Source organism: Anabrus simplex, chromosome 1 (genome assembly GCF_040414725.1).
Source record: "Anabrus simplex isolate iqAnaSimp1 chromosome 1, ASM4041472v1, whole genome shotgun sequence".
Lineage (NCBI taxonomy): Eukaryota > Metazoa > Arthropoda > Insecta > Orthoptera > Tettigoniidae > Anabrus > Anabrus simplex.
In genome coordinates this window covers 715,302,512-715,322,324 of record NC_090265.1, presented here as the reverse complement: position 1 = coordinate 715,322,324, position 19,813 = coordinate 715,302,512, and the positions used below count along the sequence as shown (strand labels likewise).

General features: G+C 40.1%; 2 protein-coding genes across 3 annotated transcripts in view; one reads left to right on the top strand and one right to left on the bottom strand.

The window, feature by feature from the left end:
* Nucleotides 1-19,813, bottom strand: part of Ntan1 (N-terminal amidohydrolase 1) — a 303,749-nt gene that overhangs the window by 159,141 nt on the left and 124,795 nt on the right. The window lies entirely within an intron of this gene.
* Nucleotides 11,206-14,038, top strand: LOC137500534 (uncharacterized). The gene is made up of 4 exons (XM_068227457.1): nucleotides 11,206-11,341; nucleotides 11,443-11,574; nucleotides 12,832-13,043; nucleotides 13,133-14,038. The coding sequence occupies exons 1-4, from the start codon at nucleotides 11,272-11,274 to the stop codon at nucleotides 13,199-13,201; spliced, it is 483 nt and encodes a 160-aa protein (XP_068083558.1). The 5' UTR covers nucleotides 11,206-11,271; the 3' UTR covers nucleotides 13,202-14,038.

The following is a 19,813-nucleotide window of genomic DNA, read 5'->3' as shown; positions in this document are numbered from 1 at the left end:
CCTCACATAACAATAACTGCGCGCTCGCCTCGCCAGAATATGATGCCCTAACAGAGGAGAGCCACTTTAGGCCTTCGGTGAGATTAGATAATCAGACAGCGCGACTTTTCAATACTTAATTACTGCACCCAAGAGTCTTATAAACACGACTCACAGAAAATGCGCACCAAAGGCAAGGGTTGAAAATATTATTTTTGGCCGGCTGGATGCTAGAAATTACCCACTGTGCGACGGTATCACAGCACTCGCGGCCTAGGGAGTCTCATTTTCACGCCCTTCGTGGCCCTTGTCTTTCTCCGGCCTCTTAAAACAACAATTACCACCACCACCTTTCCGCCCCTAGCCCTTTCCTATCCCATCGTCGCCATCAGACCTATCTGTGTCGGTGCGCCGTAAAGTAAAAACACGCCCTTCGTGACCCTTTTCTTTCTCTTTCTTTTTTCGAAGTGTCTGATCCCTTCCATTTTATTTTCTCTGATTAGTATTATTAGAGGATGCTTGTCCAGTTGTACTTCCTCTTAAAACAATAACACCACCACTGTTATTCTTGTCTTTCTACACCGATGCCGCTATCTCACCGTCAGACAGCTCCTCTTTTTCTCCTGCAGGTTGACTTGGTTTCGAACCAGCCCTCAGATCCAGGTAAAAATTCCCTGAACTGGCCGGGAATCCAAGTGGGGCGCGAGACAATCCCACTACGCATAAATCACTTCCCTTATACGCCGAAGTATGAGGGAAGTCTTATCATTCCCCAAAAATATGTTTCTATGGTCCGATAACTTGGAAATCACATGCAGTAAGCTTGGTGTAAATAATGGTTCTACTTCTTCAAAATGCCACACGCCAATTTCGTCCTAGACAGTAAAGTTGTCCTCCATATTCCAGAAACGTTCACAGTCCCACGGTCCACCATGAGTTGATGACAATGATAAGTTTCTACAGCTGTTCTCCACAAGCGAATCCAGCTTAAATGCACAGGTGAAGAAAACGTAGACATTTTGGTTAACTATTTGAACGTGATCTACGAAACAGGAAATATTTCACGTGACTCGTTAGAGTCCACATTATTTATCCTCCTCCAAAAAAGCTCCAGACCTCGTCGCTGTGATGACTTTCATATAAGTTTTATCACATCAGACATGTACTGAAAATTTTTCTCAAGATCATTCATAACATAATCTAAACAAAAGATGAAGATGATGTTAGAGGAGAACAGTTAGGTTTCAGGAATGGGATAGATATAGTCCGCACACTTTATGTTGGTGCATTTGTGTACGGGGGTGAGGAGTAAGGAGGGAGGTGTCCCGGTATCGATAGTGCTACCAACCGAAGGAAAATGAAATCTGAATTGAATCGAGAATATGATCGATCGATACGAAGTTTCTAAACCGTTATCATCTTAAGCCAACAACTATGTCACATACACATTATATAACATTATAAAACATTTCTCGATGCGAATCTTGTTCCTAGCATGAATTCTATACTTTGGCTTTGTTGTGTAAACAACAACAGTACCAGTACGTAAAGTGTACGCCAGGTGTCGCACAACGATGCTTAAGCGATTCATAGTTTGTGTTTCAAAGGTTGCCAGTACGAATCTCGAAGATCGCCGAGGTCGACCGATTCAGCACTAGGGTGTAAATGCACCAACATAAAGTGTGCGGATAATACAAGAGATGCACTCGTCACCCTTTAGCTCCTAGCACAATATATTGGGTGGTAGTTCCGTAGTCACTTCATGGCTTATAGAGGTGAAACATCATATTAAAAAGACGTGAAACGATAACTTGAGTGCCGTAGAGGAGAGATCCCCTTCCTTTATGCTTGCCAGGGACCCGCCCCTAGAAGTATTCTTACTTATATAGATGAATTAAAACGGAGGTTGTATAAATCTCAGATTTACCACCATTTTCTGTGTTGGTATTGGCCGGCTTATGTCAGCTGTAATGAGTTTTTAATTGCTCCGATAGAGCTCGCATTATGCGTGCCCACCTTTATTGTAAAGAATGAAACCACGCATTCCAACTTGTCATGGCGTGTGTTGGTTGTGACTGTTCTATTCTGCAGAGTGTCCTTGAAAAAGGCTCCAATATTTACAGAAGAGGCAGCGCGCACCAAAGGAAGGAAAAGGGGTCCTATAAAGATTGGTCAGAGTTATGAGTCGCTACCACTACCATCAATGATCACCAAGACTTGCAAATCTTTTAACCTTGTTCAGGCATTAATAAGAGAAGTTGCAGTGACTGTTTTGAAATATGCGATCCGAATCTTGAATAATCATATCTCCCAAGTTTCTTAATGTAATAAATGTGTTTACCAACCATTATGTAATCATCACAATTTATTTTAAAATCTATCTAGCTTTTTGTATACTTTGTCCTCGGGGGCAACCTCCAGTATAAATAAATAAATAAATAAATAAATAAATAAATAAATAAATAAATAAATAAATAAATAAATAAATAAATAAATAAATAAATACATAAATAAATAAATAAATACATACATAAATAAATACATAAATAAATACATAAATAAATAAATAAATAAATAAATAAATAAAATGTACGTTTATTGAATCGAATTCCTTTAAAAACACACTCATGTTCACACTCATGTTCATAAAAAGCAGAACACCTTGAAAGACTAGAGATATGAAGTTCATATTCACAGGGCATGTATGTTCTGAAGAAATTATTAGCTTTTGAGCCATGTTGGCCCTCAGATTCAAGGTCCACATCGATATCTCGGAGCACCACCACCGACTGGTAAAATGTGCCTGCAACTCTCGTCACTATAAACCGAAGGTAATGGATGAGTGTGACTTGAGCAGACGTGCAGAATGCCTCGCAGACGTATGCGAGAACCGTACCGTCAAATGAGTGAGTTTGAAAGAGAGCGCATTATTGGCATGAGAGAACGTGATGCATCCATCCGGGAAATTGTTGCTCGTGTGCGACGAAGTGTGTCGGCAGTGCAACGGGTGTGTACAGAATGGTACACAGAAGGCCGAAAAACACGACGAGATGGGTCTGGTCGCACCACCGAGACCACCCCGCGAGAAGACAGACGCCTCATCTGAATGGCATTGCAGGGCAGATCTGCGTCCTCCTCGGCTCTGGCGCAACAGTGGAACAGTGTAACACATAGTACACTATCAGGAGTGACAGTCTGTTGCCGTTTATTACGGTCTGGATTACCGGCGCGTCGTCCACTTCTCCGTCTATCTTTCACTAATGTGCATAAACATGCTAGACTGCAATGGTGTATGGAACGACGTCACTGGGGACAGGAATGGCAGCAGATAGTGTTTTCGGACGAATACAGGTTCTGTTTGTTTGAAAATGATGGCCGCATGTTGGTTCGCCGCAGACAGGGGAAGAGGCATCACACTGACTGCATTCGATGATGATGATGATCCTTGTTGTTTAAAAGGGGCCCAACTTCTAGGTCATCGGCCCCTAATGGTACGAAATGAGACGAAAGGAAATGACAATTTAAAAGTACAAAATTAATCCACTAACCAGAATTCAAAACGTGATGATGAAGAATGAATGGATGAATATGAATTTAAAACGATCAGTGGATCTGACTCGCAATGCGTCATCTTCCCCAAAACAATATTAATGACCAAGGTACTGCTTCCAAAGAACAATCCTGAATCGATGATGCTTGTTGTCTAAATGTCAACGGTCCCTCATGACGGCACCTATCGCTAATGAAGTAGAACTATAATATTTCTCAAGTTGCGGTACTAATCAACGGTAGCGTAAACTCACGGTGTTCGAAACATTATGGCACTACTCACTCACAAGTATTGCACGTCGTACAGGTAACGCAGATCTATGGTGTTTCTCACATAATAGCGGCACTCGTAGGCAACGCGAACCTAGGTGCACTTCACATAGGTGTAATACTCACAGGGACTCGTACTATCCCCTGATGTTCCTCAAATATTGGCTACTAATCACAGGCAACGCCCAGACCCGTGGTGTTTCACACATAATGGTACAAATCACAGGCAACGTAAGCCCGTGATGTTCGGCATATAGTGGTCACTAATCACAGGTACTGAAAACCCACAGTGAACCGCACTCTGCTGCTACGAATCACAAACCTAATGTGTACCTAACATAGTGGTACTACTCGCAAGTAAAGGCGATCCATGGCTTTCCTCGCGTGATGGTACTAATCACAAGTAGTTTCACGGTTCCAATTCAATCATCCCTTGCTCGCCCCTTTTAGTTGTCTTTGACGACAGGCGTTTCGGAAGAAGAGGGGGATGGCCGTGGGGAAAGATTGGTAGCTGGCTCACAGACGTATGATACCGGCTGAATGTCTGAAGCAATAATTTCTTTCGTCGAATTTTGACGGGTTCATTCTAGTTAAATCTATAATAAACATTTACTTGAACGCTTGCCTGGTGGCATTGATCGTTAACACGTCAAGTCTATATGGTCTGACACCGCGGTTAGCCAATTCGATTCCCGTTGGTCGATACAAATATCACCATCACATTGTTCGTCAGCAGGGTACGAGAGAGGTGGTAGGCTATACATACCACTTCTAATCACTAGATTGCCTCTTCAGTGTTCATATGGAGTGAGGGCATTTATGACGCTGCACCAGGTTTCACCCTTTCCCTTCCTACTACCATGTATCACGTCATTCGTTTCAGATCATTAATGCCTCTGATGAGGCTGACGTCAGGAAGGGCACCCGGCCGTAAAATGAGATACGAAGATTCATCGCACTTCATAACCGACCCCGTAGAGAACCCCTGTGGGTGAGGCCTTTACAATAACACCCACTATATCTCCTGCCTCTCGAAAGAGGAGACTAAAAGGGGTCCCACAGGCTCTTAACTCGGGAGCGTGGGTTGGTATCCGCGGGACTCGAGCTGAGTCTTGGCATTGCTTCCACTTAGGGCTACTTGTGGCAGGCTCCTCACTTTTATCTATCCTATCCGATCTCCCTTGGTCAACTCTTATTATTTTCCGACCCCGACGGTATTAGAACATTCGAGGCCAAGAGAGTATCATTTCCACACCCTTCGTGGCCCTTGCCTTACTTTGGACGATAGCTTCATTTTTCGAAGTGTCGGGACCCTTCCATATCATCGCTCTGATTAGTGTTAATAGAGGAATAGTTATGTAGTTGTACTCCCTCTTAAAACAATAAATAGAGGATGGTTACCGAGTTGTGCTTCTTCTTGAAACAGTAGTCAGCACCGCCCCGTAGAGATACGGGAAAAGGGTAGGGCATACGTAAACAGTTACTTGAACTTTTAGATTCAGATCGACCTCACATTTCCCAAAATATTTCACAACTTTTCCCCCTTCTACAAGACCGGCATTTCTTAAACAAACGGTCCGATTTCATTTTGAACACTCTGAAGAACACACATTACAATATAGAGTCGACTCGACGAGGCTGTGGCTGTCGTCACTGGTAGGTTACTGGAAAGCGAGGTAGCAAGACCGTAGGTGCAGTGGGCCGGAAAGTGCATGTGTCTTTTCAATACAGAATAATGAATGCATTAGCATTTTACTTTCAGGAATCGCTTCAAAAGAATTGAATATTCAGGACTTTTAAGAAGTAACTGTGTCCCATCGAGGCCACCGGAACAATACAAAACTTGAGCCGAAGTTTGATATTGAACGTGATAAAACCTGACCATTAACAGAATGGCTTTGAGAGACCATCTCTTGTTGATTATGGTTTTTAAAAAGCTAAAAGACCTAGAGCCGTTAATGATAATCACGGTTCATTCGATCCATGAAGATATCATCAGTCTGAAGTCCAGAGCTTTATTCCCAGCCAGTGTTGCCAGATCCTTACAAATTTCGAAAGATCTTCCGATTTAAAATAAAGTCCAGACAATTCGAAATTAAACGGAAATCTTGCGGGTATTTTTCCGTCCTCACTTTATACGCACAAGCTACTGAGTAGAAGCATTTTACATTGAGTGCAACACTGTGTTTATCTTAAGACGTAGACTTCCTCGACCGCTAAATGACATTATAATACATCATTTTGCGGATGTTAGGTCGTGTCGAAATTAAACGGAAATCTTGCGGGTATTTTTCCGTCCTCACTTTATACGCACAAGCTACTGAGTAGAAGCATTTTACATTGAGTGCAACACTGTGTTTATCTTAAGACGTAGACTTCCTCGACCGCTAAATGACATTATAATACATCATTTTGCGGATGTTAGGTCGTGTTTGTGAGGAGGAAAATTTAAACGGTGAACTTGAGTTTCTAACTAGAATATTGCTGAGCAATGCTTCTCAAGGAAACAGCCAAAAGACAGACTATCACGTGATTCTCATCATTTTTTTTTTTTTTTGCTAGGGGCTTTACGTCGCACCGACACAGATAGGTCTTATGGCGACGATGGGAGAGGAAAGGCTTAGGAGTTGGAAGGAAGCGGCCGTGGCCTTAATTAAGGTACAGCCCCAGCATTTGCCTGGTGTGAAAATGGGAAACCACGGAAAACCATCTTCAGGGCTGCCGATAGTGGGATTCGAACCTACTATCTCCCGGATGCAAGCCCACAGCCGCGCGCCTTTACGCGCACGGCTAACTCGCCCGGTGATTCTCATCCTTTGAAGCTGGCCTTCTTTGCCATACGTACTATCTGTCACGGATAGGATTAGCAATATTCTCAAAAGGCACAATATCAAGACCATCTTTAAGCCTAATATCATCATAGGCAATTGCTTGCGATCTGTCAAAGATCCTATTAGTTTAAAGTGGGCTGGAATATATATTATTTCTTGCTCCTGTGGATCGGTTTATGTTGGCCAAACATGTAGGACGGTAGAAATGAGGGTTAAGGAACATCGCAGGCACTTACGTCTTTGCCAGCCGGAGAAGTTTGCTGTGGCAGAAAATGCCATACATAATGACCATCAAACCATTTTTGGTGCAACTACTGTCATTTGCAAAGAGAAACATTTTGTACCTAGAATCATTTGTGAGACGATATAAACTACTAAACATACGAATAATTTTAAGAAAGGGGACGGCTATATACTGAGTAGATCATAGCTACCCTACATAGTCAGTTCTTCAACATCTTTCTCCTCGTCTCTGGAGGCCCTGGAATGAACTACACTTTTAACAGTGCCTTTCTCTCTTCAGTCCAGTTACTATGGAGTGACGGTTGCAACTGAATTCCTTGTTATTGCTCTGAAGACGATCCTGGTAGCAGGTTCGAAACGCGTCAGCTTATAATAAGTACTACACGACCTAACATCCCCAAAATTATATATTATACTGAGCTGGAATACATGATCTAACACTTAATTCCTAGGGTGAACTGAAGAGTGAAATTCTGCTGAGGTTTCGAACTAGGTACGGCCATTCTACGTCTGACGAAGAACCACATATTTGGCGGCAAGGAGAAAAACCAAAGTGAGCGTGGTGATGACCAAGGTGTTAGACCCCCTTGAAACAATCATGATCGTCATTAGAAAGAGGAAGATCCTCAGATGAATGACTGAAAAGTATTCAGTTCCATCGCTCAATGTTAACTGTACGATCATGTAATTTTCAGTAAAATAAAATATAAAAATTGCGACCACTAGCTTCAGAAATAGATTGGCAACACTGCATCTAGCCAACAATGAGAGCCCGGCTTCCATAATTTGTCATATCTTTCATGTACGAATTCCCTGGTCAACCCTGTACCCGACGCCACGGTACCACAGCAGTTCTCGCTTCTCGCCACAGCTACGAGGTTACCGATTTCGTTCAAACTTCGGGAGGTTGATCCGCGTCAAAAAAAAAAAATAAAAAAATAATAATAAATAAATAAATAAATAAATAAATAAATAAATAAAATATTTAAAATGCGAAAATCAAATGATCATAAATATGTCTACAGGTCATGGTCATCCCATCAATGGTTGCTAATTTCAGATGGCAGCCAGCCTTAAGACTGCACGGTTGCTAAGTAACATTGTCTGACAATCCATCCATACCTTACATCACAGCCTGCACGGTTTATAGGTAACATTGTCTGACCATCCTTACATTACAGCCTGCACGGTTGTTAGGGATGGTAACACTGTCTGATCATCCATCCGTACCTTACATTACAGCCTGCACGGTTGTTAGGGATGGTAACACTGTCTGATCATCCATCCGTACCTTACATTACAGCCTGCGCGGTTGTTAGGGATGGTAACACTGTCTGATCATCCATCCGTACCTTACATTACAGCCTGCACGGTTGTTAGGGATGGTAACACTGTCTGACCATCCATCTACACCTTACATCACAGCCTGCACGGTTGCTGGGTACGGTAACATTGTCTGACCATCCATCCGTACCTTACAGCACAGCCTGCATGGTTGTTAGGGATGGTAACACTGTCTGACCATCCATCCGTACCTTACATTACAGCCTGCACGGTTGTTAGGGATGGTAACACCATAGAGTTGGTAAATAATACACTAGAGGTAGCATTGGCGCCACCGTCTACGAGAGAATCACTGTAGCTAGCGGAGCATGTTGAAATCGCAGCTGTTTGGCAAAAAGCACACTCCGCTGTACTCATCAATATAAATAGGGGACTTTTAAAACTGTGTGGATATAGATATGGTTTTAAATTCTTACGTGTAAACATTCTCAGACACTACAGTATACTTACGACGTTTCTCTCCAGTAGAAAGAAAGGCCAAAAGGAAGAAATACAGGGCAAACGCTTGATAAGAGAGGACGGTGTTCAATTGCAGTTGAGTAAACAAAATCAATTTACTGTTCATGTTAAGTATTCTAACAACATTCATTTAGACTGGGGATACGTATATTTCGCTATCCTTTGTGTAAATGTAATAAGTGGATAGGACTTCGGCATAATTCTGCTCAGCGACCGAAAACATTCTCTCTTGTACGAAGCGAATAAGCGAGTTTTTAGGCCAAAGTAGACAAAATAAATGTCATCGCCGGTTGAGGAGCTGGCTTTCTGAGCTCAAGTTGGCAGGTTCGATCCTAGCTCAGTCCGGTGATATTTGGTACTCAAATATGTCAGCCTCGTGTCAGAAATTTTCCGGTACGTCAAAGAACTCCCGTGGGACAAAATTTCGGCACATCGGCTTCTCCGAAAACCATAAAAGTAATTAGTGGGACGTAAAGCCAATAACAGTAATAATAATAATAATAATAATAATAATAATATCATCATCACTGTTTACTAAACGTGATTACAAATGAAAATATGACACTCGGTTGTGGTTTAAGTCTATTATGGAGTTTTTTATTTAGCTTTTCGTGAAATGTTTGATTTGCTTTAAGATTTTAAGTTGTAAAATGACTTCCTTTAATGGAAAGTGAGAGTGGTAAATGATATGATTGAACAGAACTGAAAAAATCTTCACAATAATATTTTGTTTGTTTACAATTTGCTTTACGTCGCACCGACACAGACAGATTTTATGGAGACGATGTGATAAGAAAGGGCTAGGAGTGGGAAGGAACCGGTCGTGGCCTTAATTAAGGTACAACCCCAGCATTTGCCTGGTGTAGATGGGAAACCATGGAAAAAACCGAAAAGCATCATCACGGCTATCAACAGTGGAGTTCGAACCCACTATCTCCCGAATGCAAGTTCACAGCTACGCGACCCAAAACCCGCAACCACTCGTTCGGAATCATGCACATCAGTGGCATTACAAGAAAGGAAAAGAAATAGATCAGGTTAACTTCTAAACACTGACTGTGAGTAATCATGACCATGCGGAGCCAATTATACCCGGCAATATAATCAGTGCTGTAAGAAATATGTTGAGAAATCAACATTACTTCCTGATTATAATGCAGAGTAATAGTGTATCAACCGATTGGTTACGAAACAAAATTGTCTTTGTTAACCTATAGTCCTCTCCGTGTAAGGACGTACACTAAGGGTGCAACCTTACCCTTTCTCCCCTGTAATATTAAGGTATTGGTTTATAGTGACTTTTCTTGCTGTTGAGTCTTTTTCAGTGTCGGTAACCATACAGTTTAGGGACCCTACTTGCCGATACGACGTCTTACTGTTACCGTTAATCTGGCACGTTGGCAACGTTCAGTCACTGTTCTAGCGTGAATTGTGTGTTGCCACCGCATTGCCTCTAAAGTCACTAGCGATACATTTGCGAGAATATTTAAAGCATATTTTCTTTTTCTGTGGGATTGTAAATCTATTTGGCTAATACCAGGTAAGTAGAATTGTGGCATGTTCGGATAATGCATTTAATAACATAGTTTGTGTGAAATGATGAGCACATCATTTTATTAATTACGTTCCTATTTCGTCCCATACTTATACGAACAGAATTCGATTGGGATGTCTAAGAAGGAAGAAAAATCTGCAAAAACTCCTCCGAAAAGGAAACCAAGGTTACGTCCTTTACAAGCTTCAGGTCAAGAAATGCTTGTACATTGCTACGAGCAATTGAAACAGGAAGACGACGAAGAAGGTATCAGTCGTAGTGATACGAAGCTAATGGCAAGAGTTTCATTATTAACTGGGGTAAGTGTTCGTTTTTATCTTGTTTCTATGATAAGTTTCTGGCATAATGACAATCAGTTGAAAAGGAGCAGTATTTCATTCTGAACCTAACCTAACCTAACCTGATCATGTAGGCCTAGGCCTATACCGGTACCATGTCTTGTGTCGACTTCGATACGGTTCGTAGACTTAACCTTTGTGTATTCATGTTGACTTATGGTATATGTGTATGTAATATATTTCTGTGTGTGTATTCTTACAGTGTAGTTTCGGTTTAGTCCGAAAAGTAATAGGAAATTTCAAGAAGGGAGTTGAATTTTCTACACCAGGTAAACGCCGAAAGCGTGAACATCCAGTGACCGGCATAGACAGTTTTTCTAAGGAAGCGATAGCAAGGTTTATTTATGATAAATTACATAAAGGTAAGGTGACTTCATAAGGAATCTATTGCAACATTATTTATAGAAATTGGCACGCAGGTGAGATAAGCTCCCAGAAATGTTTTGTGCATGTATTGTCATACAGCTCTTTTGAGTCCCTTGTAACTCTCTTTTTTCTTCCCACAGGAGAAGTCGTAACTGTAAGAAAGGTTTTCGACCACATGAAAGCAAATTATGACACTTATTTGTACAAGGGCTCCGAAACATCATTAAGAAGAATTTTGAAGGCCATGGGGTTTGTGTGGAGTAAAGGTGATCCCTATGCGTATGTTAGAGAAAATGAAGACATTTGTTTTAAGAGATCCTGTTTTCTGAGGGAATACATGCGTAATAAGGACAGTGAGAAACCAAAACCTGTTGTTTTCTTGGATGAGACTTGGATTTTTATGAATGGTGAATATATATGTTATATATTACATTTTATATTTAAAAAATCTTGGAATAATTTATCTTCATCAGGTGTCTTTGGTTTCAATTGTGCATTTGTCTTTCAGGGTCACCCACATACTCCTGGAATAAACCACACAAATCTGGACATGATGTTCAAGGAGTAATTCGTCGACCTGTGTCTGAGGGAGGAAGACTGGTTATTGTTCATGCTGGAACGAAGGATGGCTTTGTACCTGGTATGTTCTTAATTTATTTTACTTCATTTTATTGTAGTGAGGTGATCTCTCTTTACATAGTTATGAGGGTATTTAGGGTTTGTAGTACGGATGCAGGGGGGGGACACATAAGTCTCTGATAAGACCCCAACTTAAGTACAGTTCCTGTGTATGAGACCCTCACTGGGATTACTTGGTTTGAGAATTGGAAAAGTTCAAAAGACAGAAGCACGATTTGTTGTGGGTGATTTCTGACAAAAGAGTAGCGTTACAAAAATTTTGTCGGGTTTGGGCTGGGAAGACTTGGGTGAAAGGAGACAAGTTGCTGGACTAAGTGGTATATTCCGAGCTGTCGGTGGATAGGTGGTGTGGAATGACATTGGTAGACGAATACGTTTCAGTGGTATTTTAAAAGTAGGTAAGATCACAGTACAGTGCTAAAGTTGATGAAAAGTGGGGCAAATATTTGTTTTTTTTTAAGAAGGGAGTTAGGGATTGGAATAATTTACCAAGGGAGATGTTCAATAAATTTCCAAATTCTTTGCAATTATTGAAGAAAATACTAGGCCTATCCCTGAAACTACATCTTCTGTCCTAAGTGCAGATCAGTGGTGACTGATTGATTGAAATTGACTGGCACTAGGTCGGAAGTGGCATTATAACTTACCGCTCATTGAGCTCTGTACGTGGTTTTTGATTTTGACTTCTCCACTGTTATTAAAAAGACTTGCAGGTATTCACTTTAGGCCAATGATTAACCTTAGAGAGGTATTTCAATCAAAACTTACTCAGTGTATTTTCATATAATATTACTGGATATTTGTATCAGTAAATTACTTGTATTGTAGGCCTATTTATTATGTTTATTCTGCATTCGACAATCTCCACCTGAATCAGTGCTTGATACCTGACTGTTGAACACCTTCCAAGCTTCTTATTTCTTACTGCCTGATATAGGTTCAGTGTTCGCAGCAATTACATTTGTTCTAAGGTATTGAAATGGGTGTTTATACTTATATCTTTTATGCAAGTGATCGTGGACTTCTAATCCAGATATAGGCCTACTAATGGAGATACATTCATGAGAGATGTTACGATAAAGTAGTGTAAGTAGTAATTAATTGACTTCATCATCAGGTGACTTTGCTACACAGTAGTTGGTTTTACTTAAAATCAGACAGCTTTTTGTATCATTCAACAGAAATCACATTTTTTATTAATAGGCCTATACTTTTTTTAGAACAAATAACTTCATACTAAAACTTAAAATTCTTACAGGTGCTGATTTGATATTTGCTACAAACTTGAAGAGAAATCAGGATTACCATGGTGCTATGAACAGTGAGAAATTTCAGATGTGGGTGAAGACGCAATTAATCGTAGGATTAAGAAATATAGGACCCTGTGTTATTGTAATGGATAATGCACCATATCACTGTAAGCTTGTTGAGCATCAACCAACAACGAAATGGAGGAAGGATCAATTAGTGGTAATTATACTTAATTGAATATTTCCTTCTACTGAATGATGTTTAATGATGTTACAGAAATTAATTTTTATTTTTCCTTTAATTTACAGTCATGGTTAAGAAGGCCAGCGCCTCGACCGTTTGAGCCACTCAGCCAGGTGTGGAGGCTAGAGAGCTGAGTTTAAGTAATTGTCGAACATCAACTAGTTATAAAGATACTGATTGATTAAACTAATACAGTAATTAGAATAACCTAATTGACTACCTACTTACAACCTAGGTACTTTGGAATTGTGTTCTATCTTTTTAACACTGCAAATAAATCCATGTATTGTTTAAAACTCCCTGTAAGAAGAGGACAGTGGATGCGAATAGGTATTATTTTCAAATGAGCTGAGCTCGAGAGTCCATTATAGCATACGATTTTTTCAGTGTACCATGACTCTGTATGTATTGCTTCAGAGGAAGTTCGGCTCCCCGCCAATGTCCAGTGTACCGATAATGAACCATGTGTGTGTTGTGTCTCACTGATCCATGACTGCGTACGATTCTTTCAGTGTGCCATGATTCACTGTGGCTCACTGCAGCGAAAGCTCGACTCCCCGCCAGTGTCCAGTGTGCCTATAAGGAGCCGTGTGTGTCGTGTGGCTCACTGAGCCGTGATTGTGCATGATTTGTGTGCCATGAGCTTGCCGTTCCTGTGAATCGATTCACTCGGACACTGAATGAATCGATACACTGCTTCGAATCAAGCACTCAGTAGCCTACACTAGTAGAGGTACATAGTACATTACCATTAAGATAGATAGCATTGCAAAGTAATTTGTCTTTACCATAATAACAATAATAATAATAATAATAATAATCGTATGGCCTCAGCTACCATGTGCAGACATTTCAAGTTGACGCCATCTGGCTGTCTGCTCGTCAATTTTGACGTTCCGTTATACTCTAGGCCCACTAGATGGCAGACCGAGTAAACCGAAACTCTCTTGGGCGTCTGTGGCTGAGATTTAATGAATTTTGTCGGGTAAACACGAAATGCGTCACCAGAGATCTTTTACATGCCGACATCGTACGACATGAAGTGTCGAATGGACTTTTTTCTGCCCTTCAAAAATCCGACTACCTCTGCCGGGTTTGAACCCGCTATATTGGGATTCGGAGGCCGTCACTCTACCACTGATCCACAGAGGCAGCTGTCTTTACCATGAAATACATCGTCGTCGTACATGACTGAATTACTATCAATATATCTTAGAGAAACTGTAATGTACATGAAACCGAAATTGAGTTAATTTCCACGATACATTCTTCCTATATAAAGGAGACCATGTAGCTTATCCACCTTCATTTCAGCCACATAAATATTCAGCAAAAATTGCAAAATCACATTAAAGGACAAATACAATTTTTTAAGTAGAAATAGTCTGGAACATAGATTAGTGAGGTTGGACATCCTGCGCGTCATCATTCAGGAGTCGCTGTTGAACATACTGTACTTGTCAAAACTAGTAAGTTTCTATTTTACACAATAATAGTGAAATGTTGATGAAGACGACATACACCCAGCCCCCGTGCCAGAGAAATTAACCAACGGTGGTTCAAATTCCCCACCCTGTCGAGAATCAAACCCACACCCTGTGACCAAAGGCCAGCACGCTAACCATTTAGCCATGGGGCCAGACAATAATAGTGAAAAAGCATGTTCACTGCAGCTATTGTTGACAGGATATTTCTTCTCTTTAAAGAACAATGAGTACCACGAATTAATATCCTGTTTTGTTGATTCCTGTAAACTTTGTATGTACGGTTTTGGTTCGCCAGTTCCTAGCGTATCTACTGAATGAAAACTTTGTAGACCAATGGATTCAGTTTTATGTTTATTGCCTTCAGTCGTCACGACAGTTTTTTCAATGACAACAGTCGCTCAATTACAAATCCTGTCAAACCTAACCTAACCCTGCGACAATCAGTGGTTTTCGATGGATCACTACCTAACCGGTCATTATAATTTGTTTTCGGTGGATCACAACCAAACCTGTCCCTATCAGTGGTTTTCGGAAGAATACAGTGGTTTTGTCACAAGTCAATACAGACTCTTGAATCAATGTGTGAAAATGGGAAAGTGTAGAAAACCCTCTTCAGGAATGCCAATCTCTAAGTCCATAGTCTTTTCAGCGTTGTCACACAGCTGAAATTCACTTTAGAAGTAATTGTAAAAAGTCGTATATAGGCTCTACAGATACATAGTACATTACCAATTCCATCTCGATTGCTATGATACGCACACTGCATAGCGGTTTTGCTCTATAGATAAATCATATTATAGTGAAAAAAAATTTGTTTAAAAAAAAAATCTGTCTGGCATGAAGGTCCAGAAGGAAAATACTTTCATTGAATTCTTATTTATGTGCTCACCACCCTAGTAGGTTTAAATAAACCTTATAAATACGTTGTAAGACCCATTCTCGAATATGGATCTGCATGTTGGTTTAATAAATTCCCTAGAGAAAGTTCAAAGAAGAGCGATGCGTTTCGTAACTGGGAATAGAAGGAATACCATTAATTGGGAAAGTCTTGAATCTAGAAGAACTAGAGCTCGCCTGTGTGGTCTTTATAAGAGCTATACGGGAAGGGCTGCTTGGAGTTGTATTAGGAATAGGTTATAACCTCCCTCATTGTATCACTATTTGCAGCGATAGCCAGGAAGCGTTAAAAGCACTATGTGCAGTTAAAACAACATCAAAAATGGTATGGGAATGCCAAAGGATGTTAGATCAGCTGTGTGAATTTAGCTCAGTTACCCTATTACGGGTCCCTGGGCACACAGGTATCAGTGGAAATGAAGAAGCTGACAAACTAGCGAAACAAGGCTCAAAAGGTCCTTTTATAGGACCAGAGCCCTTCCTGGGAGTGTCACTCCGAAGCGTGAAACTGGTAATATCCCAGTGGACAAACCAGTCTCACTTAAGACATTTGGAAGAGGTTAACTATAGCAAGGCAGGCACGTGAACTTATCAAAGGGCCTAGCCAAAGTTATAAAAAGGTCCTGATAAATTTGAATAGGACCAGAATGCGAATGGTAGTTGGACTGTTGACAGGCCACAATACCTTACAGAGACACCTACACATCATGAAAATCAGTCAGGATCCGATGTGTAGAAGATGCGGTACGGAGGAGGAGACCTCCGCGCATGTGTTATGTCAGTGTGAGGCTCTTGCAAGCACTAGACATCGATACCTTGGCTCACATTTCGTGAGCCTGGAAGACATCAGGAATGCCAACATCCGGGCACTGGTATCCTTTATAGGAGCACTAGGTCTGGACTAGGCAAACCCGTTTAAGGGACACAAAGGGTCTTCACAGACCTACGTGTGGAGCCCTGCGAAGGCAGGGTTCACCCATTCTTTATCTATCTATCTATCTAACCTCCCTCATACTTATCGAGAAATTATCATAAGCATAAAATTAGGGCCAGAAACCAGCATACGGATGTATTGGAAATAATTAAATTGTGTATGAAACTGTACATGATGCTGGATTTAGAATGACTAGTAGTATTTCTTGTAATATTTTTTTCCATGGAATTCCTTTTTGTACTTGAGTTGTTGTAGTTGTTGGGTAGTATGATTTAACTTTATTATCACTTGTAGTGTTAAGCTAGTAGTAAGTTCAATCTATAGTATTGTAATTTGTAGTGTTAAGTACTGGAAATACTTAAGTTGTGTGTGAATATGTATATAATGACACTGGATTTAGAAAGTTTAATTAGTAGTATTTCTTGCTTGTTGTAATGTTGTTGTTGTTGTTGTTGTAGGGTAATTACGGTTTAACTTCACTTTATTATCACTTATAATGTTAAGCTAGTAGTAAGGTCAACCTATAATATTGTAAGCCAAATTGTTAAGCACTGTAAATACTTAAGTTGTGTGTGAATTTGTATATGATGTTGCTCGATTTAGAATATTAAACTAGCAGTAATTCTTGTTATATTTTCCTTCCATATATCTGCTTCTTGTACTCTTGTTGTTTGTTTGTTTGTTTGTTTCTTTGTTGTAGTTGGGTAATTATGTTAACTTTATTATCACATTACTGTAAGTGACCGTTGCCACCGGGGTATTTCCCATTTGCAATTTATTAATAATAATAATAATAATAATGAGTGACAGAGGTTTAACGTAATTTGGAAGGAATGTTTTGCGTATGATAAATGAGTACCAGTTAACTATTGGGGGCAAAGGCGGTCATGCGTTGAGCTAACCACTCCACCCCACCCCACCCCACCAAGTGCCAACGTCATGGATAGTGGAAGCCTTCACCTTCCCCCTTTCCAATGGCTTTCATGGTTTGTACGGAGATGACTTTGCTTTTTGCTTTTTAAATATTAGTATTCATATTTATTATGTTTGTTTATTCATACCCCTGCTTTGTAATTCAGTGACCATGGAATGGCTCTAAATGTTGTAAATTATATTTATATTTACTTGTATTTATTTCCTTTTTCCTTATTGCACACGTTTGTTGTTGTTATTGTTATTACTACTACATATCGCTTAACATGTAAATAAACTAATATTTAATGCAGTAAATAATGCTTATCTCTTCGGATTCATTTCTTCGTTGCGTATTCGTTTTGCTATGACAACATGACTTCTTTATGATATAAATAAATATAAAATAAAAGTATTTCTTCCCAAACATATTTGTTATACGTGCACCAATCAGAGAACCAACTAGGGAAGTACCTCTTACTAAGGTGCATAATGTTTTTGCATACATGTATAATTGAAGAATTGAAGATCCATATACAGGTAAGTGGGTCGCCCATGTGGTAGGCCTATTACGCGTCATAGGAAACTGAGTGAACTGGCTGTGCAGTTTGATCACATTGCTGTTAGCTTGGTTTCAGGAGATGGTGATGTATTCGAACCCCACAGTTGGCAGGTCTGAAGTTTTTTTTTTTGCCCGTCATTTTCATTTCAGGCTAGTGCTGTGTCTGTACGCTTATTTACATCTTAAATCCTAGCCCTCTTTCCTATCCAATTCTTGCATCACAACCTGTCTTCATGTGATTTAAGCCAATATATATGTAAAAATCTGGTAATGTTGTAAGCTTGAGATACACCAACTTGTAAGCTGAAAATATGTTTAAAATGCCAAATGCCGAAAACCGTAAAAGTTCTTAGTGGGATGTAAAGCTGTTAGCATTATTATTAAAAGGAAGGACATATGTCTTATGTGGTAAGTCCTTGAACTTGCAGAAACCGCAATGAATTATTCAATCTATATTCCCTCCCCCCTTTCTTTAAGAATGCAGTTATAGTAATGCATACATCAGAATCAGAATAAAGGCAGGAAATGTTTAACATTATTTTAAGCGAGTGAAGGAGAGAATGTATGACTAGCTCATGTTGGCGGATTCGAGTTCGGCGGTATTTGAAAGTGCTCAAATACTCCAGCCTCATGTCTAGATCTACTGGTACATAAAGAACTCTTGCGGGACGAAATACTGGCACCTCGGTGTATGTATGTGAAAACGATAGAAGTAGATAGTAGAACTAATATTCAATTCTGCAGTGAGCTTGAAGCTGACCTAATTTCCGTTCACGTAGCTTGGCACATTAGTATTCCTATATGTTTCCTGATAACCGTGAAGATATAACCAGCCTGCAGGCTGAAAATATGCCCAATCTCTCTCCTTAGGCTACGGGTTACCGGTATTGAAGAGAGAAGGAAATGTTCGCGCAAAAGAAAGGGAAGTCATTGGACTTTCGAAAATCACACTGCAAAGACTTATTAAACAAATTGCATCGTTTAACACGCCCCTATTTTCAAGAATATGGTTATAGTACGCCTACTGCATATCAAAATAAAGACAGATATATGTAACATTAATTTGAGTGAGAAAGGGTGTTTATTTCCTAAATTTCTCATTGAGCGTGGAAACCGACTTAATTATGAATATCTTGATTTATTTCATCTTAACTTTTATCATTTACTAGGGTAGGGAAACATTTATTATCGGTGTTTACATTGAGGTTAGTTTGTTTGGTTATGTCTGGTGATTTTAATATGTAACCAGGCAGGTTGGCAGCAGTGATCAGCCATTACAAAATAGAGAAAAGAAGAGCATCGGGCGGCGATATTTACTTTCTGGGGTATTTCGTTACGTGGCTATTACTATACATTGGAATTATGCATGTATGATCTACCAACACGATCTATACATAAATTTTTTTGGATATTCGCCTTCAAAGATATGTTCATTCAGTGGAAGGAAAATGTCTTCCCTTATATTTCCTAAAACATTGACTTCAGTCTTCATGGTAAAGTCCAAAGAATCTCATTCACGCCGACAAGGAAAGAAACTGCGAAGTCAGCGCAAGCAGGCCAAACCACATGACGATAAGTGTCATACAAATTATTATTTTATTCGCACAAAAATTAATTTCAGATAACCATACCTGTGAAATGATACGCCATTGCCCTTTATGAACCTCCCTGTGCAACCATAAACTGCCCAGGGGACTAACGTTTTCCTTAAGAGAAGTATAAGACTAATTTATCGAGAAACTCCAGTAGTGACAGTGCCAAACAATCCACCTTTTGCCAAACAGCACGCTCGTTCAACTTCGCACGCGACTGCAGCGCCAATGCCACCTCTAGTGTATTATTTACTAACTCTATGGGTAACACTGTCTGATCATCCATCCGTACCTTACATCACAGCCTGCACGGTTGTTAGGGCCATCCATCTATACCTTACATCACAGCCTGCACGGTTGTT

Coding starts and splice junctions, on each gene's coding strand:
- LOC137500534 (XM_068227457.1), top strand. CDS start 11,272: ATGCGTAATAAGGACAGTGAGAAACCAAAACCTGTTGTTTTCTTGGAT. Junction 11,342..11,442: donor GACTTGGATTTTTATGAATG/GTGAATATATAT, acceptor TTTGTCTTTCAG/GGTCACCCACATACTCCTGG. Junction 13,044..13,132: donor GGAGGAAGGATCAATTAGTG/GTAATTATACTT, acceptor TTTAATTTACAG/TCATGGTTAAGAAGGCCAGC.